At 55.5% G+C, this 21,225-nt stretch overlaps 1 protein-coding gene across 3 annotated transcripts; it reads right to left on the bottom strand.

Moving 5' to 3' along the window:
- Positions 1–1,266: 1,266 nt before the first annotated feature.
- Sun2 (Sad1 and UNC84 domain containing 2) lies at positions 1,267–18,051 on the bottom strand. 3 transcript variants are annotated; one of them, XM_021652425.2, is made up of 18 exons: positions 17,919–18,051; positions 15,275–15,436; positions 14,387–14,577; positions 14,135–14,275; positions 13,303–13,398; positions 12,889–12,982; positions 11,682–11,761; positions 9,898–10,025; positions 7,214–7,471; positions 6,602–6,679; positions 6,163–6,206; positions 5,621–5,786; positions 5,077–5,298; positions 4,749–4,833; positions 4,313–4,428; positions 4,051–4,218; positions 3,743–3,835; positions 1,267–2,749 (listed from the first exon to the last, which is right to left on the bottom strand). In XM_021652425.2, exons 2-18 carry the CDS (start codon positions 15,397–15,399, stop codon positions 2,636–2,638), a joined length of 2,199 nt encoding a protein of 732 aa, XP_021508100.1. In that variant the 5' UTR covers positions 15,400–15,436; positions 17,919–18,051; the 3' UTR covers positions 1,267–2,635. The 3 variants fall into 3 exon arrangements, with proteins under 3 accessions (XP_021508100.1, XP_021508102.1, XP_021508101.1); XM_021652427.2 differs by having other exon boundaries at positions 11,682–11,755; XM_021652426.2 differs by lacking the exon at positions 17,919–18,051 and adding an exon at positions 15,602–15,720.
- Between the last annotated feature and the right edge of the window lie 3,174 nt (positions 18,052–21,225).

Genomic DNA, 21,225 nt, shown 5'->3' with positions numbered 1-21,225 from the left:
GCCACCAGAACGATTATGTTCAGGCGCCATAGCTACCTGTCTGGCCTCTGGCCTCAGCCCTTCAGGGAGGTAGGTCTGGGTATGGCCAAGGGGAAGCTGGCTGAACTCAGTGTTGAACTGTCATTAACAGGGACTATGAAGACCCTGCAGAACTCAGCTCCCTCAGCTCTCCATTTAGATTAAATACCAGCCTATTTGTAATCAATAAAGAATAAAGTTGTGAAGCCATCCTCCCCCTAAGTGCTGGGCCCAGCTCTCTGTACGTGTAGCCGCGTGCGCAGCATCGTTTCTAGGACAAGGCTATGGCATGGAGTGGGATGGAGGAGGCCAGGTCCTCACATCACACGCAGGCATCTGTTCGGGCTCATTGGTGCCCAACTCTGAGATGATACAACAGGAATGTGCTATGGTGCCGGCATTGGGGAGGGTTAGGGAGACAATGGTGTGAGGCTCAGGCTCTGAGAGACCCAGAGGATATGAACATTAGCTGGTTGCACAGGCATGGAGCCCTGGTGGTGTGTGGCAAGTTGTAGTTTGCTGGGGCTCTTCCTGCCCGGTGATGTCTGTTTTACGGAAGGGGGTGTGAGTACAGATCCAATGTCCCTGGGCTCTGGACCAATGCCTCTGGGCCAACTTGTACTCCAGCCAGTGCCCTTTCCTCCCTGCTGACCAGTTTTCTCAGCCATGGCAAGGACCAGCTCTGGGCAAGATGCCATGGTCAGTAGGAGGCTCCTGGTGAAGAATCACTCTGAGCTGAATCTAGGTAGCTATCAGGGCATCTCCCCCAGGACCTGGCAGCTCCTGGCCCCTCAGGAGACACCTCTGTAATCCTGAGGCCCTCTTCCTGTGTTTAAGCAGAGATAGGAAAGCTTTCCCCCTCCATGGAGGTGGGGTTTTGTTGGTTTGGGGATTTTTTGTTTTTGTTTTTGGTTTGGTTTGGTTTTTGAGACAGGGTTTCTCTGTGTAGCCTTGGCTGTCCTGGACCCACTGAAACTCAGAGATCCTCCGCCTCTGTCTCCCTGAGTGCTGGGATTACAGGTCTGCGTCACCATGCCCAGCCCACAGAGGTGTTCTTGACAGTTCCTACAGTCATCTCCCTCCTTCCTGCCAGCCCTCAAATCCAGGAACACAGCTGGGGTTCCAAGTTCATCCCGGTGATTTGCTCTGAGCATTAGGACTAAGTCTTTGGGTACAGTGGTTTGGCTAAGAATTCAGTCCCTGTATCCCCAAGAGCAGCTGAATCACTCTGACTGATAAAGAGCACAATGCAGTGAACCTGGGTATCCTTTATTTTTTGCATAGGCATAAATTAAGAGTCTGGAGAGGTTTGCTTTTTGTTTTGTTTTTAAAAAGAATCAACAGTGCAGCATTTGTGACAGGAGAGCGCAGAACAAGCCCTGAGGGCAGGGCTGTACAGGTTACCGCTGTGCCAGAACACTGGGCCCTTGCCTGGCAGCTCTCCCTGGCCCCTTCTGTAGGCCAGGACCAAGCCTCTCTCAGAGGCCAGGAACTAGAAACTGAGTAACAGCTGGTGCCCCTCAGAATGGGGCTAGGGATCAAGCCTGTAGCTTTTCAGTTTAAAAAAAGAAAAAAACAAAAACAAAACAGCACAGACCTTGAGAATTCTATATATAATACAGCAGGGCCGCTTAGTTTAACAGCCTCTTACCCCTCCCCACACAGGCTAACTTTTGCAAGCCTCCCTCCCAGCCCTTACCCAACTTCCCCCATAGAGGAGCCAGAAAGGAGACAGACTGTAAGCAAGCGCTGAGAGCCTGAGGGAGTTGTTTTAGAGTGGACAGGGCCCTCTCTAGGGTCTCTTTAGATGGATGGGTTAGCATTGCCTCTCCGCCTGATACCTTGAGCCACAATGTGGCTAGTGGCACTGGACCAAGAGGACCCCCAGAGCCATCTCCCCTGTCTTCTAGACTCCCCTGATAGAATGGCCCCAAAGACAGGCCTAGGTCCTCCCCTGGGGGAATGGAAAGCTTGTTGAGCACAGGCAGGATATAGCAGGAATAGAGGACAGAGTAGCCCCTCACCCCACAGCGGGAGAAAAAGCAGTGGTCCCCAGCACTGGGGACCTTCTAGGTTGGCACAGACAAGCAGTCCTCAGAGGCACACAGGAGCTGGTATCCTCCAGGATGCGAGAAACCCTGTGGGCCATGGCACTCGCCATGCCGGAAGAGCACAGCAGCCTCTGAGTCCTTTACCAGGTACCTGCCAGGGGCAATCCCAGCGGCATAGTGCTGAGCACTGTCCTGAAAGGCCACAAGACCCCTAGCTCACCTCCCCGGGGCTCTGGCTTGGCATGCCCACAGCTTTGGCACCTACCGGGAACTCTCTGGTGCCAGTCCCTCCACCAAATAGCCTCACTTCTTGACCCCCAGTCCGCCAAAGTATGCTACATATATACACCCTGATAGGCACCTAGCTAGGGAGGGGCCTAAGAAAAGCACGGGAGCCTGCTGGTGACCTGGAGCTGCTTGGCTGTGCAGGGAACCCCGCCCATGCTGCCCCTTGGCTCTCGCCCCTGAAGTCAGCACTATCAAGCACGTGCGAGCAGTGGTGCGGTGCCGTGCACCCCCTCTCAGAGCAGGGATGGCTGGCTGGGAAGCGTGAGCCTCCCAGAGGGCTAGTGGGCGGGCTCTCCGTGCACCCGGAAGCGGTAGATGCACGTGTACTCAGGGTGGCCCCAGTTGGTCAAGATCCGGAGCTCCACGACTTGGTATGTGGCCATATTGGAAGCCTAGGTAGGAAAGAGGGGTTCAGTGTCAGAGTCCCTTGACGCCTCACCAGCAGAGAAGGGCATGGGATGGGGGAGAGCTACTCCAGCAGCCAGGTGTCTTCTCCTTCCTTGGGGCTCAAAACCAAAACAGCAACAAAAAACAGAATTTCCTGGAACAAAAACAGTCTATTTCCTGGAACAAAGTTTCCAGGCCAAAGGCCCTGGGGACTTCAGGGTTCCTAGGGGCCAACACCCACATGATGGTGTGGATGGTGTGTGAACAGTCTGAATCAGAACCAGCACTGGTGAAATTGTTCCCCCCCAGTCCCGGCCAGTGCTGTCGGTGCACAGGACCCTCACAGGAAGCTTGTGGACACAGTTTGCTTTTTTTTCTCAAGTGTCTAGCCTGAACTCTGTGCTTCAGAGCTATAGTGGTGAAGAGCTGGCTCAGTAAGAGCACTGGCTACTCTTAATGTGATACAGGTTCAATTCCCAGCATCCTTATGGCAACTTGTAATTGTTGGTAACTCTGGTTCCAAGGGATCCAAAGCCCTCCTAGGGCCCCACACAAATGCCTGGTACGCAGACATATATATGCAAGCAAAGTACTCATACACATAAAAATAAATAATTTTAGGCAAACAAAAACAAATGAACTGAGCTACTATGTCCCTAGCTCCAGAATCTGCCTCTAACAGGCTTAGATCTGACATTAGCTTTATTTAGGCCATACACCCTCTGCCTGAAACCCTAGCTGACTGCACATTGATCGTTTGGAATACCCTTGACAGTGACCCCCTTGTCACAACCCTTCCTTGATAAAACTCACTTCAGCCGAGCACCTGCTGGTGAAGCTCTGGATGCTGCCCTCTCTGTCACTGACAGGAGGGTCATCTCCACCCTCCACCCTGAGGTAAGGCTGCGGGGGAAGACAGGCCTGTCCCTGTATCCTGTGCAAGTCCTGGGAGATGTCTGCTGACTGCAGTGGGAGGAGCCGCCCCCACCAGCCTGTACCTGGAAGTGGAAGGTCTGAATGGGCTCCCCATCCTGGTCGTAGGCAAACGTGCCAAGGAGCGTCCCTTCCTGCTGCAGGTCTTCATCGAAGCCCTACGGAAAAGCATGCAGGGATGGGAAGAGTCAGGGAGGGCCACCTCACGCCTTGCTCACTGCAGCCTCGGACAGCTGGACAGCCGTGCCAAAGGGCCAGCTTTCCTCTTTTATATTCACTAACCAACCCCTCCACTGCCAGAGCCAGCTCAGTGTGATTCTCATCACAGACACTCCCCCCAGCCCCTGTCCCCGGGCACAGATCCGGTACTCACAAAGATGGCAAAGTCCTTGGGAGCGCTGGAGATGGTGCTGTTGGGCGACAAGGCCTTGGGCACATGCTCTAAGGTGACGGCTGTGGGGCGGATGCGAGCGGAGAGGCGGACCACTGCAAAGCCCTGGGGCCCCTGGAAGGCCCAGCAGTTGCCTGGGTGCACGTCTGGCTGGAGGGGGCAGGAGGCATGTCAGAAGGGCCTGGAGTCCGGCTCTGGCTCTGAGATAGCCACCTCCCACCCCCACACTGCTCAGAGTGCCCACCTGGAGAATGACGCGTGGTGACTGGGAATGGTACCACAGGGGGATGCCGAAGAGACTGAGGAGGGCCGTCTTCGTCTCGTAAGTCTCAGAACACCGCGTGCTGATAACACTGGCTCCTGTACACAGCAAAGAAAGTTTTCAGAACCCACTGTGGGGAGGCCCAGAGCTGAAGAGGCAGCCAGGGAAGAGATGGCCAGCTGTCTCCAAGAGCACGGGGACAAGCACCTCAGGCGCAGCCCTTAGCTCTAACCCAGACTCACGGGGCCCCTCCCAGCCAGGGATCCACTCAGGAACCCGTGGCATCCCTCGGCCATATCCCAGCCTTGGTTGGTGCTGGTCCCAAGCCCTGTGTGCTTAGCACTGTGCTGCCTGGCACACTTGGGGCCTAGCCAGTGTAAGGACCAAGATGAGGCGAAATGATGAAGGCAGCACATACCTCCTGATTCCAGGGCATAGTCCACCATTCCAATACGGTCCTCACTGTAGCGCTGCAGGGCCTGCTTGACGATCCGGTGCACTTGCTGAAACATGCCGCCAGCAGACAGTTGGCATGTGAATGGGGCATAGGCCCTGCCTGGGCATCCATGGACTGAGCCTGCTAGGCTGCCATCAGTGGTCCCCAAGCAGGTCTTGTACATCTCCACCACCCACAGTGGGCCCAGAACCTCCAGCCAGGAGGCCCCATCACTTGTGTCCTAGAACAACTAAAGGGCTGGCCGTGTGGGGCTACGGCAGTGCATTGGGGGGGGGCAGTCGTCCCTTACCTCCTCTGTCACCCCAACCACGCCTTCCTTCTGCAGTGTCTGTCCCAGGGAAACCGCAGCCTCCCTGACCGACTTGCCCTGCATCTCAGCCATGCTGGCAAGGATCTTGCTCTCCAGCGCCTGCAGCTGAGCATGCATCTCCTCTCTCTGGAGGAGCCCACTTCGGGCACCCCTATCTTGGAGGAGGAACTGACTGATCCAGTCAGGAAACTGGGATTCCACCTAGGGACAAAGGCAGTGTCACTCGGAAGAAGCTCGCAGCAATGGCAAGGGCTGCTGTGGTAGGGCTGGTGGAGGGGGTGGGGTGAAGGAAGAGGAGCTGGGAAGGAAGGAAGGAACCCCTGGAAGAGATGTTAGCGGTTAGGAACTACTCTCCAGGGAATGCATTTCCCACAGAGACCAGGCCTGCATCTGTCCAGCTGTGCATGTGCCCACGGAACAACAGGCCAGGGATACTGGACAGGTAACAGACACCACTCCCCCGCCCCAGGTGGGTGGTCTCGGGGGAGGGTGTTCGGCAGGGCTCTGGGTAACTCCCACTCACATCAGCCCTGGCAGCCTGGATCTTCTGCGGAAGCAGTCCCACTTCATCTGCCATGGAGTTCTGCTTCAGAGCCAGGGCAGCCAGCTCCTGCCGCAGGCTGGCCAGCTGGGCTTCTAGCCGTCCCAGCTCCTTCACAGAGCTCTCCTGGAAGGCCTCCTGGGTCATCCTAGTTCCAGAGGGAGGGGAGCAAGTAAGGCCATGCTGAGGAAGGAAGAGGGCTTCCTGCCATTAAGTGTATGCCCGTCACGCACGGAGTGTGTGAAGGAACGGGACTGCCCTTGAGTCTGGCAGCAGAACACAGCTCAGGAGCTTGGGAACTAGCACGGCTGCCTTAGAGCTAATTCTGGCCTGATCCCTTCTGGCCACGGATGGCACAATTCACAAGGCCACAGCCTCCCATGCCTTCACAGCTTGTTGCGGAAGGCACAGCAGCTCACAGCACACAGAAAAGAGCAGCCCACAAGCTCCAGCCTCACTGCAGCGGCTGCAGGCAGGGACCTAAGCTAAGTTTCAACCGGCCTTGGCCAGATGGCAGCCATTACCTTTGCCACTCTGTCTTCAGCTGCTGGACACGAGCCTCAGACTCCTGGGAGCAGGAAGAAGGGACAAGGACAAGAAATGATGAGTTTGGAGAAAGCTGAGGGCCTGTTTTCTAAGGGAGTGTTTGCTTATGTACATCCCTGCCTCAGGGACTCCCAGCCCTTTCAGCAAAGATCAAAGGCGGTGAGGTCCTGTGAGCCTCACCCCTTATCAGACTCAGTCCCGCCTAGGTAAGTTTGTGTTCATTGAGCACAAACACACCCAACACATCACCATCTTTGCCCCATGCACATCCGGGGTCACTGTGGAGCATCTGTCTGAGGCAAGCTGAGCCCCTAGAGAAGGCATGAGACGACTCCCCTCCTACTTGACAACCCAGCAGTACCCACGGAAGAAGCAAGGACAGATGTAAGTTCAGGGCTACATGCCTCGCCTACTGACCTGAGAGGCCTGGACAATCTTCCTGAAGAGGTCTTCCGAGTCCTGGTGGTGCTCCGCCCTCAGGGTAGCCAGTTCTTCCTACCAGATATAAAGAGGAAACTGAAGGATCTGTCTTTCTTTTTTGGGTAGGTTTTTTTTCCCCTTGTTTTGTTTTGAAACAGCATCTCTCTAGTCCTGACTGTCCTGAAACTTGCTCTGTCGACCAGGCTGGCCTCGGAACTCACAGAGATCCACCTGCCTCTGCCTCCTGAGTGCTGTGATTAAAGGCATGTGCCACCGTGCCCTGAGAGCCTGAGGCCTGACAGCTGCCCTTGGACGAACACTTGTGACTTGGACATGGTCTAACTGGGCTCCTGGGGCTTGAACTCCTGGGTTTCCGCTCCTGGCCTTATGCTCCAAGACTCTGAAATGTAAGGAGGACCACCTGGTGCCTAACAATTGACGGGGGTTAGGCGCTGTGCCCGGCACTCCCACCTTGGAAAATGGATCATTCCCATCTTGACAGAGTGACCCACCGTCTCCTCATCCCCCCCCAGTGTGCACCGTCAGGGTTCTCTATGGCATCTCCCTTTGGGATGTGCAGTCCCACACCCACGCAGCGCTGTTCCCTACCTGGAAACGAGCCACCGTGTCCCTGTGCAAGTCCTCCTTCAGGGCAGCCTCCCGGCGGCTCACCAAGCCTTCCAGGAGAGACAGGGTATCTTCATGGCTCAGGCCACCGCCGCCACCTCCATGGCCGGGAGCCCCCTGCCGCAGCTCCAGGCGTTCCAGCCGTATGGCCTCCTTCTGCCAGTTGGAGGAAAACTCAGCAGCAAGAGCTTCCAGGCGCCGTTCCAGGGAGTGCACCCGGGAGAGAATCCGCTGCTCAGCCTGGTGGGGCCAGAGGGAAAGAACCGAGGTGTGGGCCCAGGGGAGCCTACCACAGGGCTTCCTGAGTATGGCCACTGCAACAGCTGGCGGAGAGAAGGGAATTCCAGGGGGGTCCCTGATGCGGCACACCCAGGACGTGGTATAGTGCGCTGGGTACAGTGGCGCCCGCCTTTAATTCCAACATCTGGGAGGCAGAGGCAGGTGGGTGGATCTCTGAGTTCAAGGCCAGCCTAGTCTACAGAGTGAGTTCCAGGACAGCCAGGGCTACACAGAGAAACCCTGTCTTGAAAAACAAACAAACAAAAGAAGCAAAAACAGCTGGGACGTGGCTAGTAGCTGGAGCATGTGTCGGAAGATTCTGGGTGTGTGTTGCAGGAGCGCCCCCCCCACCCCCACCCCAAATATGTCCTTGCTATCAGATCCCAATGTAGAGGGAAAGGTGGTTGGCAAGAGAGGGAGTCTGAGCACGGGGACTGGCTAGGAAATTTTTGTGAAGTTGTAGGATGGTCACAGGGCCCCAGCTGGGCAGGCTCCCCCTCATGAGCTGGGGGGGAGGGGGCGGGGAGGAGCTTTTGGCTTCCAAGCACTTTCGTTCTTCCATAGGTAACTACACCAAAAGAGGAAATGGTTTGAAAACCTTGCGTTTTCCTCCTGTATGCCCTACAGAGAAGATGTAGTAAGAGCCATTTGGACCCAAGGGTGGCACCTGATAGTGTGTCGTGAATTCTGAGGACTGCTGTTGGCCAAACAACAAACTCTCTGCCAAGGGAAATTACAAAACGCAATCTACCAACCACCAACCGTCCCTTAAAGGGCACAGGGCTTTGGGGCAGAGGTCTCAGGTTTTAAACATTCTGCTTTAAACATGTGTGCGCGACTCACAAGGCAGCGGGCACAGAACCCCATCCCCTGCCCGTCCTACCCTGCCCCTGCCCTCAGCTCTCCCAACCAGCTGTCTTCACTGGTGTCTGCCAGCAGGGGCGCCTACCACAAGGCTTCCTGAGTACAGCCCCTGAGACAGCTGGCCGAGCTTTGCTGGCCCTCTCCCTTTCACATGAAAGGTGGGCCTCACCTCTTCAAGGACTGACTTTAGAAGGAGTTTTAAGATGACAGAATATGCCATCATTTCAAGGAGTAAGAAGGTACCGTGCCGGAACATAGGATTTAAAATGTGGCAAGTGTCATTCAGCAGCTACAAGCGAAGTTCAAATCACTAGAGGACAAGGTGGGGGGGGCTGGGGGAGGCTGTTTGTTTTCCTGAGAAAGGGTTTCATTTAGTCCAGACTGTCCTGCAGTTTACTATGTAGCCCAGGCTAGCTGCTTACTGTGTAGCCTAGGCTAGCTGCAGACACATGGTGACTCTCCAGCTTTAACCCCCCCACCCCGTGCCAGGACTGTGAGTGTGAGCCACCATGCCCTGCTGACGTAAAGAGGTGTGTGTGTGTGTGCCACGTTCATGTGTGCGGTGTAAGCATGTGTGTGTGTGTGTGCGTGTGTGTATACACATGTATGTGCAACAGAGGCTGAGGTTAAATGCCCTCTCCATGGCTCTCCACTTTATTTTTTCCTCTTTGATTCTTTTTTCTTTTTTTCCAAAACAGGGTTTCTCTGTGTAGCCTTGGCTGTCCTGGACTCACTTTGTAGACCAGGCTGGCCTCAAACTCACAGAGATCTACCTGCCTCTGCCTCCCAAAGCACTGGGATTATAGGCGTGTGCCACCACGCCCAACTTCCACCTCATTTTTTGGGGACTAGCTCTCTCATTGAACCTGGAGGTCACTGTTTCAGCTAGAGTTGACTATCCGGCTCCCTGGGGATCTGAACTCAGGTCTCATACTCACACAGCAAGTGTATTGCCCTGAGCCAGCACCCCCGGCCCTGGGGCAGAGTTTTTGGAGACCTGTATTTCTTCTGCGTTCTGGCTATGTATCTGCTTGTCACCCTCAACTGACTTCAGGCCCAGGCTAGCTCAGCAGGTGAACAAAGAACATGTGGGGGCAGCTGTTCCTGTGAGGGCCTGGCGCAGTTGGCCCACTATGCAGCTAGCACAGCCTGTCCTGGCACAGCCCAGAAGGGCCCACGGTCCCTCCAGACTCTCAGCTTGAAATCCTAAGCCACAAGTTTAAGTTGGGGGAGGGGTGGGAGGTGCCTGATCCAGGATGTTACAAACACAGAAGCCATGTCAATATGGAGAAATCACACTGAAAAGCAGTAAGACCGTTTGCCGGGCCCTTCCTTCTGCTTTCTGAAGGTGTACATTACTTTTGGGTTGTTGGGTGTACATAACTTTTGGGTTGTGTTCAGGGGAAAGTTAGCTTCTTCCCCAGGCCCTCCAACAGCTGGGGGCAGTTCTGTGGCTTTGTGTGAGCTGGGTTGCTACCTGCACAGTCAGGCTGGAGAAGTCTTCTCGGCACCCTCGGACTCACCTGGAAGTGCGGGGAGGTATCTCTGGATTCCCACAGGTCTGGCTGCCTCCTGCTCTCCTTTGCTGCCCACCAGGAGGCCACAGCGGGCTGCAGTGTCTGCAGCCCCAAGGGGTAAAAATGCCAAGCACCTAGGCACAGGGAGAGAGTGCTTAGAGTCTCCTCAGTCATGGTCTGTGTCACTGTGAGCCCTGTTCTACCAGAGATGATGCCATGACCTCACAGCACCTTCGTGCTCACATCAGCCTCTGGGTTCCTGCGCTCATGCCAAAGACAGACTTAGGATGAAGCACCTTCCTTTACCAGCTGCAGAGTCTTGAGGGTGGGCCCTCTGCGAACAGTCTCCTGGGGAGCTTTGGCAACTAGCAATCGCTGCTCTGTCCAGAGAAAGGGTTAGCGGACTCAAGAGGCCATTTGTGAGTGGGCTTAGCAGCTCCTGGCTCTACTGGCTGCTGACAACTGAGCATCTTCAAGAGAGCACAGTACCTGCTTCAAAGTGGGATTCTGAGGCCCCAGATCAGGGTCCAAGACTGCAGCCATAGATGAACAGATGGCCCCTGATTTCACATTTGCCACTTACTTATCGGCCACGGGCAGGGAGGAGAAGGAAGTGTGTGCCCAGCCACTCTGCTTGAAGTCCCAAGTAGACATGACAACCCACACACTCTCTGAGCAGATCTGGGCCCCCTCCACTCGCACCTCCACATGCCCCGGCCGTGACACCAGCTCTATCAGCCCCTCGAGGAAACTGTGAGGCTCTGATTGAGCTGGGGGAAAGTAACACTTAGAAAAGTGCTGCCAGAATAAACACTACCACCGTGAGTAATAAAACTATTATTTTAATGGTGATGCCTACTTTCCACTGGGTATGAACAAGCTGTTCCTCTAACAGGAAACAAAAAGGAAATCAACATTTGGAAAAATGTCCTGCCCTCTTATTAATAAGAGACGTACACTGGGAGGTGGCGGAGGTGGCCCACCCCTTTAATCCCAGCACTCAGGAGGCAGAGGCAGGCAGATCCGTGAGTTCAAGGTCAACAAGGTTTCAGGCCTGGACAGCCAGGGCTAAAAAGTGAAATCTTATCTTAAAAAATACCAACAAAACAAAATGAAACAGAAGGAGGATGAGGAGGAGGAGGAAAAAAGACTATAAAACCAACTCTGTCTTCAAAACAAAACAAACAAAAAAGACATCAAAACACTGATAAAGGATTGTTGTTGCAGACAATGAAAGTGAGCCTGGGACTACACAGCCAAGTCACATGAAACCGGACACTCAGTGAAACTGTCCAATGAGAGAACACACAAGGCAAAGATGACAAAGGTCCTCTGGCAGCCAGAATGAGGCAGAGCAGTGTTGCAGGCCTCACTGTCCCAACCAGCACCTCTCTGTCCGTTTCAGAGCTTCTAGCTTAAAGGCAGCCAAAGGTTTCACTTGAGCTTGTAAAAACAATCCACTCGCACAGACTCTGTCCTGATTTGGAATAGAGGGAAAATAGCTGCTCCTAATAATAGCTCAGAGTTCTTGCTTGCTACCCAGAAACTGGCTGTCCAGGGGCGTGTTCCTCCCACAGGCGCCATGTACTGTAGCAACAGCAAGGTCAGGAGAGGAGGTGTATCCCCTCAGCCCTGGGACACTGTCAGAAGGGGCAGCCTGGGGCAGCACAGCCCTTGGGGTGGGGTTGGGGGAGTGGGGAAGTCAGGCCCAGGGCTCTGCCTGGCTCACTGTCAGCATCAGCCACACCCTACCCCTGCCTCCAGCTTCCCGCTCTTCCACCCCTGCTCACCGTAGGTCAGACCAGTCAGGAGGAGCAGGAGCAGGAGGAACCACAGAAAAGTCTTCAGGTGCAGTGGGAAGTGCCTGGACCTCGGGAGAGCAGACAGAAGGCGACGTCAGTGGGATCTGGGCCTCCATGCTCCACTCAGTCCCTTAGGACTTTTCTAGAATTCTAAACTAGAGTTTAAGCTTCCTCTGGGACCTGGCCCAGACTGGGTACCTGTAGGTCCTAAGAGTTACAGGGAAATCCTGGTTATTTGGATTTTAAAACTTATTTTTAATTGTGTGTGTATGTGTGTGGTGTGTGTGTGTGTGTATGAGTGTGTATGTATGTGATATGTGTATGTGTGTATGTGTGTGTGGTATGTTTGTGTATGTGTGTATGTGTGTGTGTACACATACGTGCAGATGAGTGCTTTTAGAGTCAAGAAGAGAACATTGGATTCCCTGGAACTGAAGTTATAAACTGTTGGGAGCCACCATGTGGGGGCTAGGAATTGAGCTCAAGTCCTCTGGAACTGCTGCCAGTGCTCTTAACTGCTGAGCCATCTTTCCACCCACCCACCCACACACTTACATTTTTTGATAAGGGTCTCAATAAGTAGCCCAGGCTGGCCTGGATTCCCCATGTAGCTCAGGCTAGCTTCAGACTCTCAGCCCTCCTGACTGATTCTCTATTCTCTCAGGTTCTTTGGTGACTGTCCCTCTTTCCAGCAGCACCAGCCATGTTCCATGACCTGGATTTGGCAGAGGCACCATGACCTCCTGGTTTAGCCCAAGGGGCACGGTCCTTAACCTCTGTCCTGCTGGTTTGGGAACTCGGGGAATGACCCCACAGCGTCCTCAGGCAATGAAAGCCTCTTCACGGCTTCTAATCATGAGCAGGAACCTCTGGGATATATAGCCTGTCACGGGCTTACGAGGGAGGCAGGGCTTTCCGAGAACCCCACTTTTGGGGTAGGGCCTCACAGTTTATCAGTGGGAGCAAAGCCACCCTTTTTGTGAGGACTGGACGTGGCTGGGCTGGGTGACCCTTGGTTCTTCGGAGGAATGAAAGTGAAGCAGAAACCTGTGTCGCAGACTACTATGGGAAGGGCTGTCAACCCTGCCTACAGCACACGCTATGCATAGGCCTCGGAACCTTCCGGGGATGGTGGGCCGCATGCAGGGTCTGTGGTGCCAGGTCTTCCTGATTCATCAGCCGGAGTCTCGCTCACCTGGTTAAGACGAAGACGTCCAGGAGGGAGGCGGCAGTCGTCAGGCGGTACCAGGTGGTGCCAACCCACCAGTAGAGAAGACTGAAGAGCCGGCCTGGAAAGTGGCCGTGAAGCCCAAGACTTGGTCAGATTTAGCACACGACCCTTTCCCCATCTGCATGCTCCCCTGCCCAACCCCTGCCAAGCCTCCTTTGTCCCACTTCACAGTGACCCCTACCCCTTTCCAAGTCCATCCCGGCCCATTCTGCAGTGGCTCAGGCCCAGACCTGCTGGGGTTCCCACAGCTCCTGGCCCCCAGTGGTGGTTCCAATACAAGCCTTCCCCAAGTCTGTAGGCTGGGTGCCCAGGCCCAGACCCAGAGAGAGGTGACGGCTGCAGAGTGTGCAAGTGGCCTAGCACACAGCGAGCACCCACCTGGAAAAGTGACCAGAGTCCAGACAAAGGAGCCTGCCCGAGATGCTGCACTCCTTAACCCTGACCCTGAGCCTTGCTGCTCGGAGTCCGTGTAGCCTGCGGGGAGGGGGGGAAGGGACAAACTCAGCTCCTCACCGGCACCAACTAGAAGGGCCTCAGATGCCATCTGCCACCCATCCGCCTGTCAGGCTGGCCCAGCACACAGTAGGTCAAGGAATGTTTGTGAAGTGACAAGTGACGAGATGGGAAGTCTCCAATACCTTTTTCCTGGTGCTGGGGACTGAACCTAGGACCTGTGCCTCTGAGCTAAGTCTGGGGCCCTGACATTTTATTTCCCTTTGCACCCCTCACCTTGCAGACAGTCCCTAGGCAGTTGCTTAGAACCAGACAAGGGACTCATGTAACAGAGTATGTATGTATAATTTCTGCATGTAACAGAAATTACTAAGTACTGACCATGCTTGAGCCCTGGGTTAAAGTACCCAAAATACAGTGGTGTGGTTCTGGGTCACTCGAGGACCAGTGGAGGAGGATCCTACAGACACACACAGTCCTAGGTAAGGGACAGTTTGGACCAGGAGGGAATGCTTTGTGTGGACACCCAGTAAGGTGCACACATGCATGAACACACATACACACACACACACACAGAGCTACCCAAGGCTGCATGTTTGCCAGGCAAATTCTCTACCACTGAAACTATCCCCAGCTCTCAGGGAAGCTGTGACATGCCCACAAATGTGAGGTCACCTCACACTGTCAGGGTGCCCCTTGCCCTTGGTCCCCTGGAGCCCTGGCACCCACTCACATGGGATCAGGAGGCAGCACCTACCTGCAAAGTCATCCTCTGAAGAGTAGCCGGAGGAAGAGCCGAAAAAGTCCTCTGAGGCCTTGCTCTCGGTGGTGAGCCCGTTGGCTTTGCTGCTCTCAGAGCCACCGGTGCCTCTCCGCCTCCTCCCCCTCAGGTCTCCACCTGGCAGGAGATGGGCTCTGCTGAGCTCCCACAGCCTCCACCCAGGGGTGGGGGGGCCTGGGGCTGAGGGGCCCCGTGGGAACACCGGGAGGGGAGGTCCGGAGTACTCACTCCAGTAGGGTTCACCGTGTAGGCGGTCGTCCAGGAGGGCGCTCCTGGCGAGGGAGACGGCCTGGGGGCTGCCTATGTAGGACTCCCGAACCAGGGACTCGCTGTAGTAGGAGGTGTGCGAGTCAGAGGTGGGGCCCAGCTGTGGGGCTGGGGACAGGCGCTTCATGTTGCTGGATTTCCTCTTCAAAGTCCTGTGGGACAGCCAGGAGGAGAGAGGCAGAGACGTGAGCCCAGCCGGGAAAGGAAAGCCAACAGCCTTGCTTTGCGCGGGCAGGCCTTGTGGCCAGGCGACCAACAACCTATCTGCCTCTGACTAGTTCCCAGCACAGGTCTCTGCTCCTAGTATCTGTCTCTGAGTCTCACCAGAGACGGCGGTAGCATCCAAACCAGCTTTCTAACTTCAAAGCCAGACCTTTTCCCATGCTTCCAAGTGGGACTAGGCGTTTCCACAACCCTACTGAAGATCTGGACAAACCTGACCTGGCCTCCCAGACCTGGCCAGAGCCTCAGGGGCTCAAGGCTGCAAGGAGGCAGGATGGCAAGGCACCGTTTCCCTGAGCCACCAGCCACTACCGAGGCCCCAAGATGGTGAGATGTCAAGTGTGGACCTGGGGAGGGTGGCTGGATTGCCACACCCACCCAGTCAGAGAAACACCGGCTTACAGCTTTGGTGTTTCCTGCCTGGCTTTGGTGTGAGGCTGTCTCTCCCCACTTCCTGTTCACTAAACCTGAGGCTGGGTGGCTCCGGCTTGCAGGGGGGTGAAGGAGGCAGCTTCCTGGGTCCCAGCATCCTTACAGGCATGAAGAAAGGCAGAACCCCCTCGGCCAAGCATCTCCTCTCCATCCACCAACAGCAGCAGAAGAAAGAGCTGCCTGTTCTTTTCCTACCTGAGAGGACTGTCTTTAAACAGGGTGCTTTGGCTTCCTGCCACGGAGCTCGCGCCGCTGCTGCTGCTGCTGCCATCATTGTCATCCTGGGAGTAGCGTGTGAGGCGCTGGCTTCGTCTTGACATGATGGGGCAGGGTGGGGACCCTTCTCCTGAAGAGAGGCTAGGGGAGACAGGACAACGTATAGGTGCGGAGCTGTCCCCAGAGGGGAGACACTGGCACTGCCTTGCTGCAGAAAATGGACAACCTGTGCACCCAGGCAAAGCTGCCCTGTGATCTAGGCTGTCTCTCCACTCACCCCTGGCTGCTGCCTGCCTTGGGACTTACTTAAGATTCAGGAAGCCTCTTCCATGGCCCTTTTCACAAGGTTTCCTAATTTATAGGTTGCTTGCCTTTATCCTCCTTGGCACTGACCTCTGTGGGATCCAGAGTTGAGCCTTGCTCAACTTCTGAGGCGCAGCAGAGACGTGACACATGACAGGCACTGCTTCCTGGGGCGTGCCCTCCAGCCCCGCCCCCACCCCAGGGCTTTATTCTCTCCAACTGTCCAGCCTCGCACCCCCTGCTCCCCTTCCACGGGGCACACTTTCTTTTCCTTTTTTAACAATTAATTTTTATTTTATGTGCACTGGTGTTTTCCCTGCATGTACGTCTGTGTGAGGCTGCTGGGTCCCCCTGAACTGGAATTACGGTTATGAGCCACCGTGTGTGGTGTGTGTGTGTGTGTGTGTGTGTGTGTGTAAGTGTGTGTGTGTGTGTGTGTGTGTGGTGGGATTTGAACCTGAGTCCTCCGGAAGAGCAGCCGGTGCGTGCTTGGCACACTGTGCTGTAGCATCTTGACGTGACAAGGACAAATGACCACGGGCCGCGTGGTTCCTTCCCTACTCACTAACACTCTGGCACAAGCAAGGTGGCCATCATCACCCCTCTTACAGGGAGGAACCTGGGGCACTAGCCCATAGGTGAGAGCCAGGTCTCTCTGCTCTGACCTGACAGGCTGCAGGGCCTGGGCATCTGCGTCCAGCAAAAGGTTTGCAAAAAGTTTGGGGAAGTGTTACAGCTCCATGTAACATACACTTGGAACACGGCTGCAGATTAAGTGGTTACACAGTGGACATTTGTTAACGAAGCAGGAAGTAGAAAGCGGAGCTGTGTGTGTGTGTGTGTGTGTGTGTGTGTGTGTGTGTGGTGTTGCAGTCAGTCTGGACAGTCACAGTGACCACGTGGGGTGGGGTGAAATTGACAGGAAGGCGGAGGTGAGAAGACCCGCCTTCCACCGTGCCATGATTGAAGGTAAGCGAAACTTTCAAACTCAGATTTCCAACCCGGGAGCCTGGGCTAGCTAGCGGGGACTACAAAACAAGCTCATCCCAATGAGAGTTTCCGGTCTTTGTGACTTTGTATCCCTCCTGATACCAGCGGTGGACACTGACCCCCCAGCGGTGAGAAACACACTTCAACCCGGACCACAGAAACCAGAAGGTCAGGTTCATCCGGCTACAAAGACAAGCAGCCTCCGTCTGGGCTACCTGGCATCTTCCCAGGTGGCCTGCCCGTCTGGAATCCTTCACTCTCTTCAACTTCAAGCCTTCCAGGCAGAAAGCTGGCCCGGGTTGTACTCCAGTCCTTATAAGGCAGCTCCCCCCATGCTGCCGCCCCAACCTGACAGCTCCAGACGCCCACACCCTCCTCCTCTTAACCCCTGCCCCGCTGCAGCTCATGAAGGGGGCACAGGACGACAACAAGGCAGCATGTTTATACGGCACCCACGCTGGCTGCTGCTGGCAAGAATCTTAACCCCCGCTCTGAGGAGGTGGGGGTGTGGGGGTGTGGGGCGCTGAACGCTGCCAAGGGTGCCACCGCCCAGCCCTCCCGAGCGCTGTGTGGACGTTATCTTTTTATCTTTCATACTTCACCCCGTTGTCACAAAATAGTTAACCACAGCGGCCATCCAGGTTTCACAAGAGGACCAAGGTCTACCCTGTGGGAAGCCTCTAGGATAAGACACTCCTCCACTCAGCCCGCCGACAGTTACAAAAGCCTTCAAAGGAAACATCCTTTCCTACTTTCAGAGTCTTTTCATTACAACCGAGATCCGGCCCCTGTCTTGGGGGTGGGGGTGGGGTCTTAACTGGCGACATTTCCACTCCACTTCCCCTGGGACGTGGAAAGTGCTCCAGGCGCTCACCCCCCCCCTCCCGTCCTGGCTCTAAGTCACACCCCTGCGCGCGATGGCTTTGTTTTGGTTAGGTTGGGTAGGCTGTTTTGGAACTGAGCTAAATGGGCCTCCCCCCCGCCCCGCGCGCCCGTCCCCCACCCCTCCCAACTGTGACAGGCGGCCGTGGCGCAGGCTGCGAACTTCCAATGCCAGGACCCGGCCTGTGGCACTGCCCTGGGCCGGTTTGGGGCGGCTGGGTCTTGGCTGCCCTCCTCCCCGGAGGCTGCTGGGGAAGTCCCGCCTGGGGACAGCGCCCTCCCCGTGACCGCGATGCGTCAGGGCGCCGGGCCGAGGGTGGCCCGGGGTGTGCGCCGCCGTGCGGGGCTGGGGTGGGCCGGCCTGGCGGGACAAGGGGACGCAGGCCGGACGGCGAGCCGGGGCGAGCGAGAGCCGGGCCGTGGGAGGCGGGCCCACCCCGTCTCTTACCTTGCGTGGGTCCCCGGGGGCGGTGCAGAGCGCCGAGCCGAGCCGGGTCCGGAGCTGGGGCTGCGACGCGCGCGGAGCGGGGACCCAGGACGGCGCGGGGTCGCTGCACGGACAATGCGGCCGACGGGGGCCCGCGCTGCGCGAGTGGGGCCGGGCGGCGCGCGCGTGGCCCAGTGTGTATGTGTGTGCCTGTCACTCAACGCTGACAGCCCGCGACCCATTGGCCAGGCTCGCCCGGCCCGCCCCGCCCTCCGTCGCCGCCCATTGGTCGGTTTGAACACAAAGGCTCCGGCTCGGCCCGCCCTCCGCGTGGGCCCCGTAAGTCCGCGCGTGGGAGGCGGAGGCCCGGACGACTTCCGAGCTGTGGAGCCTGAGCGTGCCCTGGCTAAGCCCTGCCCACGCGCGCCCGGCGTGGTTTTAGGTAGAGGTGCGCGCAGGGGGGTCGTGGATTGGTCCGGGGGGAGGGTCCTAGGCGGCCCGGGCGGGGTGGACACTTGCCAAAGATGAGGGAACTGGTTCGTGGAAGCTTTCTGTTTCTTGTGTAAAACCAGCCGGAGGTGAAGTTGAGGTTAGATTGGATTCCGATTCCGGGGTGGGCAAGATACTACCCAGATTCCAGAACCTCTGACTTCTGTTGTTGTTGTTTGTTTGTTTTTGATTTTCGAGACAAGATTTGGTGTGTAACCGCCCTGGCTGTCCTCACTTTGTAGACCGGGCTGGCCTTGAACTCACGGTGATCCGCCTACTTCTGCCTCCCCAGCCCCCGCCCCCCACCTCACCCCCAGTGCTTTGAACTCCAAGTTGTCACCGCAGCTTTTCTGTCTTCAGGAGGGCTGATGGCGCGAGAAGGTAGCGGCTGACCACGCATTCTCCTCCTTTCCTCCGGCCGGAATAAGAAGCCTGACTCCACGGACCTGGCCCCCAACCCCAGCACCCCACTTAAAGAAGCACCAGATGCGACTGGTGACACAACACTTTCATGCAGTCTCTTGTAAGGAAGATGCGCTCCAGCGCCCTTCGCTTTAAAGCGCCAAGAGGAAGAAAACTAAACAACAACAACAAAAAAAAAAGGATGAGAAATGATAAAATAAGAAAAGCTGGTATAGGAAGGCTGTAGGAGACGGAGGACACGCAAAACCCCTCGTGTTGTGTTGCTTCCAGACAAAACCAGACCCCCTTGCTTGGCCTCCATTGTCCCATCTCAGAATGGGGTGCTGCCTGTGCTTACTGGCTTCACTTCTGAACCACTTATGCTTGCTGGGAACTGACTCCAGCTGGATGGAGAAGACACTGATAAAAAGGAGCACCTAAGCAAGGGAGGGACTTTTTTTTTTTTTTTTTTTTTTGTCTGGAGACAGGGTTTCCTTGTGTAGCCTTGGCTGGACTCCCTTTGTAGAGCGGGCTGGCCTTGAACTCACAGAGATCTGCTTGCCTCTGCCAACCAAGTGCTGGGATTACAGGCCTGCTCCACCGCTCCCAGCTTCAGGGGAGGCACTCCTGACTCCCTGTTCTGTCCAGGCTCATTCTAGGAGTCTACCTCCAGCTCAGAACCTGCTGCCCTCTGCTCTCAGGTGCTGGCGTGCGGCTCCTGCCCATGGGTCGGCTGCAGGCAACCCCTCCATGGGTGCTAATCCTGGGTTCTAGGATTGGAACCTGAATGGAAGGGCTTTTCAGAGGTGATTAAGGATTTTGGAGTGAGATGATCCTGGATTATCAGGGGCCCTGTGACAAGAATTCTTTTCAGGAAAAGGCAGGGATAGGAGATGGGGGTAGTATGACCTCTGAGGTAGAGATCAAGTGATGAAGCCCAGAGTGCAGAAATCCTGACAGTCACCAGAAATTAGAAAGGACAAGAGAGGGACTCTCCCTAGAGCAAGGAAGGTTATATAAATTTTGGATGGCTTAGTAACAGATCACAGACTTTAAGTCTTCAGAACTGGGGGGGAAGGGGAGTAAAATTTTGTTGCTGTAAGTCACCAGGTTTGTAGCCGTTTGTCACAGCAGCCGCGGGAAAGGAGTTCGGGGACTTAGGAAATTCATGTCTTCGGTAGTCCAGGCTCTCATGACTGTGCTGTGATCCTCAGTGTCGAGATAGCTTACAGACCCGTGTCCCCATCATTTCTGCCTCTTGCCGCTCCTCTGTCCCTTCTGGAGAAATCTGTCATTCAGAAGGCAGCCTTCTCCCCGCCACTCCTGGGTCCCCCGTTACTTTGCTTTTTTTCTCTGATTATTCCAGGGTTGAGGAGGAGCAGAGACATGGGTTTGCCCCAAGTAGGAGAGGATCACAGAGGATGATAACCCCGGCCACAAGAGAGGGGCCACATTCTGACATTTTCGTCCTCTCTTTGGTGTCGCCCCCTCATACGATAGCTCATGATTAGAGCGCTTGTAAGGGCAGCATGCATGAGGGCTGGTGTGTTTCTACCCATGTGGGTATAAAGACGGTACTTTATCATTATATATAAAGGTTTTCTTGATTTATAAGAAATCGACTTGTGGCTCAGGGGTTAAGAGCACTGGCTGCTCTTCCGAAGGTCCTGAGTTCAATTCCACGACCACATAGTGGCTCATAATGCTATCTGGTGCCCTCTTGTGGCCTGCAGGAGTCCATGCAGGCAGAACACTATCCATAATAAATCAATCTCTAAAAATAAAGAAAATAAAGACAAAAGATATATCAACATGTACTTGAGGTTTCGGTTTAGTTCTCTGTTACTGTGATAAATCACTGGCAAAACTACATCACTGCCCACAGTGGACCCCTGCACAATTACCAATCAAGAAGATGTCCAAATCGGGTGGAGGGAGTTCTTCAACTCATGTTCCCTCTTCCTGGAAATGTCTAGGTTTGTGTCATACTGACAGAAAAAGAAGTTGACTACAGTAGACACACCAAGAATCGGAGCTCAGTGGGGTAAGCCAACGATGAAGCCACCCCAACACAGGCCCGCAGAGCGGTTCCTGGCTGCTGGCTCCCTTCTCATCCGGGTGAGCGGGAGAAGGCCCGCTGCAGTGGACCCTGTCACTCTGACCTGGGACAAGGGTCCTGCTTGCCCGTTCTGTGACCCAGGGCAAGTCATTTAACCTCTCTGAACCATTTCCTGTCTTTATAAAACATGAACGACAGGCATTCTGCTTGCCACGCCAAGTGACGCTGTGGCCCTGAAGAAGTTAATGAGGCCTTCTGGACTCAGTTGCCTCCGCCGTGAGGAAGAGAACAGGCGAAGACTTCAATGCACGGGGCACAGTGGGGTGAGCACAGGGCCCTCAGCTTGTCCTTGACCTGCAGCCAAGGTTGGGCGCTTCC

The sequence above is a fragment of the Meriones unguiculatus genome, chromosome 8 (assembly GCF_030254825.1).
Source record: "Meriones unguiculatus strain TT.TT164.6M chromosome 8, Bangor_MerUng_6.1, whole genome shotgun sequence".
Lineage (NCBI taxonomy): Eukaryota > Metazoa > Chordata > Mammalia > Rodentia > Muridae > Meriones > Meriones unguiculatus.
Note: the sequence above shows the minus strand (reverse complement) of the source record. Positions and strands in the feature narration are given on the sequence as shown.